The sequence below is a fragment of the Chlamydotis macqueenii genome, chromosome 5, assembly GCF_036417535.1.
Source record: "Chlamydotis macqueenii isolate bChlMac1 chromosome 5, bChlMac1.mat, whole genome shotgun sequence".
NCBI lineage: Eukaryota > Metazoa > Chordata > Aves > Otidiformes > Otididae > Chlamydotis > Chlamydotis macqueenii.
The window spans coordinates 8,572,149-8,578,999 of record NC_141560.1 but is presented as its reverse complement, the minus strand read 5'-3'; the positions used below and the strand labels follow the sequence as shown (position 1 = coordinate 8,578,999).

Sequence of the window (6,851 nt, the reverse complement as noted above, 5' to 3'; positions counted from 1 at the left end):
GTCCTGCTGACACCGGCCCCAGGCTTTGGGGGTCTGCGGCCCCCGCAAAGCCCCGCCCCACCTCCCCCTCCCCGGGCCAGGCTCCGTTCCGGTGAGCTGCCGCCCGGCCCAACATGGAGCCCGCAGCAGCCGCCCGACCCACCCCACGGCAGGGCACGGTCCCGGAGGGTGCTCAGAGCCACGGAAAGTGCCAGGAAGGGCGTCCTCACCGCCCCCCCCCCCACTACTGCCCCTTCACAGAGAGGAAGAGAGGTTTATGCTTTATGTAAGTTTTATTTATTACCAAAATTTCCAGAAGCCACATTTGGCATTTTTTTAATCTTCCATAAAGACTTTCATGCATAACTTGAAACTTGTCAACTGCAACAGTCGAGTGGTTACTTTAGAAGAGACACTTGAACAGAGACAAACATCCAGAGTACAAACAGCTGTATCTGAATTAACAGAACTTGTCTATTACTAACCTTATAAGCAGGACGTGCCTTCCCTTTTATCAAAACCAAGCTGACAGATCTGCCTTTATACACACCCAACAGAATAAACTCTGTTATCCGCAAGGACGTTTTCTTTAAACGTTAGAAAAAAAAAAAATAAAAAGCAAAGAATGGAGTGACTGTCCATAAACCAGTCTATACTTCAGTCCTCTTTAATCTACTTCTTCAATGGTGGGGCCGCCGGAGCCACCTGCCCCAGCCCCTCCAGCTCCCTGGTACAGTTTTGTGACGATCGGGTTGCAGAGTTTCTCCAGCTCTTTCTGCTTATGCTCGTACTCGTCCTTCTCGGCCATCTGGTTGCGATCGAGCCAAGAGATCACCTCCCGGCACTTGTCGAGCACTTTCTGCTTGTCCTGGTCACTGATCTTTCCCTTCAGTTTTTCATCCTCCACTGTCTGCTTCATGTTGTACGTGTAGGACTCGAGGGAGTTCTTGGCTGCCACTCGATCTCGGTTAGCTTCATCCTCCGCTTTGTATTTCTCTGCTTCTTGCACCATGCGGTCAATGTCATCCTTGCTAAGGCGACCCTTGTCATTGGTGATGGTGATCTTGTTCTCCTTACCCGTGCTCTTGTCCACAGCGCTGACATTCAGGATACCATTGGCATCAATGTCAAAAGTGACCTCAATCTGGGGGACTCCACGGGGTGCTGGTGGGATGCCCGTTAGGTCAAACTTGCCTAGCAAGTTGTTGTCCTTTGTCATGGCCCTCTCACCCTCGTACACCTGGACCAGGACACTGCTCTGGTTGTCCGAGTAGGTGGTGAAGGTCTGTGTTTGTTTGGTGGGAATGGTGGTGTTGCGCTTGATGAGAGCGGTCATCACTCCACCAGCTGTCTCTATACCCAGGGACAGAGGGGTTACATCCAGCAGCAGCAGATCCTGTACATTCTCAGACTTGTCTCCCATGAGGATAGCTGCTTGCACAGCAGCGCCATAAGCAACAGCCTCATCAGGGTTGATGCTCTTGTTGAGCTCTTTGCCATTGAAGAAGTCCTGCAGCAGCTTTTGGATCTTGGGGATACGAGTGGAGCCACCCACCAGCACGATCTCCTGGATCTGGCCCTTGTCTAGCTTGGCATCACGCAGGGCCTTCTCCACCGGCTCCAGGGTACCACGGAAGAGATCAGCATTGAGCTCCTCGAAGCGGGCACGAGTAATGGAGGTGTAGAAGTCAATGCCCTCATAGAGGGAGTCAATCTCAATGCTAGCCTGGGTGGAAGAGCTAAGAGTGCGCTTTGCCCTCTCACAAGCTGTACGCAGTCGCCTTACTGCTCGCTTGTTGCCAGCGATGTCGCGCTTGTGCTTACGCTTGAATTCTTCCACAAAATGGTTCACCATGCGGTTGTCAAAGTCCTCCCCACCCAGATGGGTGTCACCAGCTGTCGACTTCACCTCAAAGATGCCATCCTCAATGGTAAGGATGGACACATCAAAAGTGCCCCCTCCCAAGTCAAAGATGAGCACATTCTTCTCTCCAGCCCGGGTACCTTTCTTGTCCAAGCCATAGGCTATAGCAGCTGCTGTGGGCTCGTTGATAATACGCATCACATTAAGGCCAGTGATAGTGCCAGCATCTTTGGTGGCCTGGCGCTGGGAGTCATTGAAGTAAGCAGGCACTGTGATGACAGCATTCTGTACCTTGCGCCCCAGATAAGCCTCAGCGATCTCTTTCATCTTAGTCAGGACCATGGAGCTGATCTCCTCTGGGAAGAAGGTCTTCATCTCCCCCTTGTACTCCACCTGCACCTTCGGCTTGCCACCCTCATTCACCACACGGAAGGGCCAGTGCTTCATGTCAGCCTGCACCGTGGGGTCATCATACTTGCGGCCGATGAGACGCTTGGCATCAAAGATGGTGTTGGTAGGGTTCATAGCCACCTGGTTCTTGGCAGCATCACCGATGAGGCGCTCTGTGTCGGTGAAGGCCACATAGCTGGGCGTGGTGCGGTTGCCCTGGTCATTGGCGATGATCTCCACTTTGCCATGCTGGAAGACACCCACGCAGGAGTATGTGGTGCCCAAGTCGATGCCGATCGCCGGCCCTTTCCCAGACATGATGACAGCTTTTCTCTGATCAGCTACTCGGTCGCCTCTCCCGCCACCCGCTCTGGCTCCCGTCTGCGGCGCGATCTGCCGTTACGGCGCCGTTGGCGCCCCCTTTATAGCCGGCTCAGCCGTCTTCTGGAACCTGCCAGAAAGCCGCTGACCAATCTAGACGCCCGCTCGTCATTACTGGCCAATCGCCTCCGTGATTCACCAAAGAACACCCGCCCCCAGCCTCCTGGCCAATCAGAACCGCGACACCCACCCGTCAGCCCAACCCCTCCCCGCTGTACGGCGGCCAGGACCGTACTTCTTCCTGGTTTTTCTCGATCCGTCTCGACTTGCGCCACCGCCCTCGGCCAATCACCACTCGCGCTTCTCATTCGCCCCGCCCCCGCCCCGAAACTCGACTAGAAAGTTCCAGTGGACGTTAGACGCGAGGTTGGGGATTGACGTCAGCATCATCCAATGGGAGTCGGGCAGCCGGGCGAGGGGCAGGGCGAGGGCCGCCGCGGCGGAGAGGGCTGTGGTGGGCGGTCTCTATTTGCGCACCCCCCACCCGCGGCGGTGGCTGCACGTAGCCCGCGAGCGGCGGCCCTCGGGGGCGCGGGGGTGAGGAGGCAGCGAGGCCGCGCCCCGCGCTCGTAGCTCGCCTCCCAGTGTTTGGAATTCCTGAAAGTTCAGTCCTAGGCTGCCCGCCAGCCAGCTGGTGGGGAATTTACCCTTATTTGGTCGCAAGGCGGCAGAAATTCAACCGTCCTACACCCCCTCGTTCCAGCCTCCCCCCCGTCCTGGCAGGGCAAAATGGCCGCCGCACCGCCCTCTCCCACCGCGGCGACCCCCGGCCGGGGCTGAGGTGCTGCCAGCCTGAGGAAAATTCTCCTTCGCGCCCTCCCTCTACGGCAAAGCCCCGCGGCGAGCAAAGGCAGAGGCAGTTTTTAGCTTTATTTTGGCCGAACTTGGCAGGTTGCCACCCCCGCCTTGCGCGGTTTCTCCCCTCGGAGCCGCCGCTGAGGGGGTAGGTAGGCTGCCCCGATCTCGGGGGGGCAGGGAATGGCATCTGGTTTTCCCCTCCGAAAGAAGCAGCTGGGGGTTTGGGGAGCCCTGGTGCTGCGTGGTGACCATTCTTGAAACGCCTCCAAATTTTTGTCTGTTGTGCTAATGTAAAATGTCGTCACGCCTACATTTAGCAAAAGCAACCAAGCTATTAACTCGCAGCTGGGCAAGCGCTTTGATGAAAATATATTAAACATGAAAATCTGCTGCGGTTCCTCCAAATTGTTGCTCCTTACTTTGAGACAAACACTTCAAAATATTCCAGTTCTAGTTAGGGGAGTAAAATGCCATGCTGAGATCTTTTTTTCTCTGAGGCTTAGTGAGTGGCTCCTTTTGGATGCCTCCTTTAAAAGTGTGGCTAAGTCTGCTACCCATAGACTTCACTTTATGTGAAAGAGGGATTAAATACTCTGTATGTTTGAATCACCTTTCATTAATTTTGTCCCCAGCCTTAGCATTATGCTATAGTAGACCTCAGAAAATATCTGTTACAGCTTTTCCCAGAATGATTTGTGTTCATGCAGTTATTACAGACACTCTAACTCCAGTTCATAAACATCCTTGTTTCAATTAGTGTATTTTTCAAAGCCTTTTTTACAAGACATGAGGATTGCACTTCTTTTGTGTGGTAAGTATGCATGTAGTTTGGAGATGGAAAAGCTTCAATTTCTGACGGTAAATAATTGTACATCCTTAAATAACTATAATTCTTCCACAGATCCTGGTCCTTTTACACACGGGTTCTGACCTTGTAGAAATCCAAAGGAAGTCAATAGAAAATGGGAACCGTCAGCTCTTCCCACCTCCAACAGGAGCTGCTCTGTATGTACTGTATGCGTATTTTTTTTAATGAGAAAGGTGTCGGTTTCTCTTGTAGTTAGACCAGTGACTGATTCATCACTGAACTATCTCCTCCTATAATTCACTGCTACTTCATTCAGTTGACGGTATCCTATGGAGCAGGGAGAAATGCCAGAGCAATACAAAGAGAGTTGGCCAATAAATTCAGTTTCACGTGAAAAGCTGATGTTATTTGTGTCCTTGTGAGGACTCTCTGAGAAGCACTACTAATGCACAAGAACCCTGCTTTGGTAGCTGCAGTACCAACTCAGACCCTGTTATTTCACAATAAGAAGAGGATTCCTGCCTCAAAAACGTATGTACGGAAACAAGAGATGGAGAGAACAAATGGACTAAGCAATAATACAACAATATTGATTAGCACAAGAAGCAGTCTCTGCAGCAAAATTAATTTGATATCTCATTTAAGTGTAGCTGTAATCAAACAGGTTTTATCAGATTTAGAAGTGACATTTCATTAATTTGGCCCAAAGCTTTTAGCTATATGTTTTATCAGCCCAGGCACAAGATATGTGCAACAGCTCCAGAACTTGTTTGGGGTTTCCTTGGCCCCATAACTAGTAAGGCCCTGGTATTGTTGTGCTGATACCCAGATGTGCTGATAACCTGCTAAAGAGGCGTTTGCTTTGACTGGATTGCTGCTTACCCTGATAGTACTCCCTCTGTCCTATTTATTTCATCATTTGAATTGTTGTTTTGCTGTAGTAAATTTGGGGAAAATATCTTGGAGGAATCTATAAGCATACCATGTTAATGCTAATGGTGTGAATGACACACTTGTGGCCATTCTCAGGAAAAATCAAAAGGTCTGTAGACTCAAGCTGCCCAATATTTAATTTAACCAGTTGCAGAAGTATTTCTTTTCCAGTTGAGCATGCAGGTGCTGTTTTCGCCTTGTACAATGATATGTATAGGTCTGGGCTGCTTTTTAAACTTTTGTTCCTAATCAGAAGTTCATGTGATGTTCTTGCCATCATCTCTTGTCTCTTACCGATGTCCTTAGAGAAAGTCCAGTCTAACTAGAGGGAGCAGCCTCTTAAAACCTCATTAGACTTATTCTCTCTTCTCAGCAGCTATTACAAGCCTGCTTTTTGTCAGCAGTTCTCTAAGACTTGCAGCACAGTTTTTGAACCAACTCACCTATGCCGTCATCCTCTCACATGGGAACAGCCACATGATTTTCTTTTATGTTGCTTCATATGCAGTTATGTTATAAGTGAGCCAGACTGGTTCAGAAATTAAAGAGTGAGCTTTATGGTGAGGACTTCAGGATTTTCCCTTTAACAGAACATTTGCTGTTATTCCCCCATCCTGGATCTGTAAGCCATATTTTCATAGTAACTTCTAGAACAGCATGTCAGCACCTCTGAAAGTAGCAGACCTTTTTCTGATCCATTTATTTGTGGTCGGGATCGATAACGCTCCTATATCTCCTGTTTGGCAGCGTTACGTAATACACTGTAGGCTATTCTCCATTACACCACCCAGCCAGAATTGAAGATAGTATTTAGATTTCTTCAGTGAAGCAAGAGCTCAGTACCTGCAACAGAACTGAGAACTCAACCCTTATCTTTATCTCGATACAAGGTTTTTTTCCCCACATATTTTGTAAGGCAATGTAGTATAAAAATAGGAGTGAACACAAGTTACAGTTCAATCAGGCATCAGCTGCTTGGATCATTACAATGATAAAGCTGAAATGCAATGCTCTGTTCAGGTTTGACTATCAGAAGACCTTAGACTTTAAATTCTGGTATGTTTCCCCTCATATCCATTTCCCTAGTATCAGTTTCCTAGTAAAACTATCCAGAAAATTGCATAAACCAGATTGTATTGATGAAGGTAAATTGATTATTTTATAATACAGCAATCAGTTCAGACAAGTCTAAGGAACAGCTGTTCTAAGAACGAATCATACTTGGTCGTATTACCCTTTCATCACTGAAACTCTTCATCTCATTTATATTTGTGCATATATGCCTAGCAATTGGAATTCAGACGAGAACTACCAGTGTATGAAATGACAACAGAATCTTCTGACAAAGTGGTGTTGTATTAAAATCTGTACGGTATGTGGGGGGGAACTATGTAACTTTTTAATGTTGTTTTTATATACCTCCACTTTCTGCACACAGATGCTCCTTGTTAATTTGAAGGCAGCCACAATACGCGATCTTTTTAAAATAAGTGTTCCTTTGTTTTTGTGAATAACAAAATAAAGCTCTGCAAATCAGTATAATGTATTTTCGTCAAATTACGCAAATGCATTATCAGTAATATGGAAATATTGAGAACAGCAGGATATAGGGCACAGTAATTTGGTATTGCCAAACCAGAAGTTCAAAAACCATGAGTCAGATCTCCTAAAATTATAAACCTAGTTTAAAATTATAAG

General features: G+C 48.2%; 1 protein-coding gene across 1 annotated transcript; it reads right to left on the bottom strand.

Moving 5' to 3' along the window:
• Positions 1-253: 253 nt before the first annotated feature.
• HSPA2 (heat shock protein family A (Hsp70) member 2) lies at positions 254-2,632 on the bottom strand. The gene has a single exon (XM_010127523.2). It carries the CDS (start codon positions 2,549-2,551, stop codon positions 647-649), a length of 1,905 nt encoding a protein of 634 aa, XP_010125825.1. The 5' UTR covers positions 2,552-2,632; the 3' UTR covers positions 254-646.
• Positions 2,633-6,851: the final 4,219 nt, after the last annotated feature.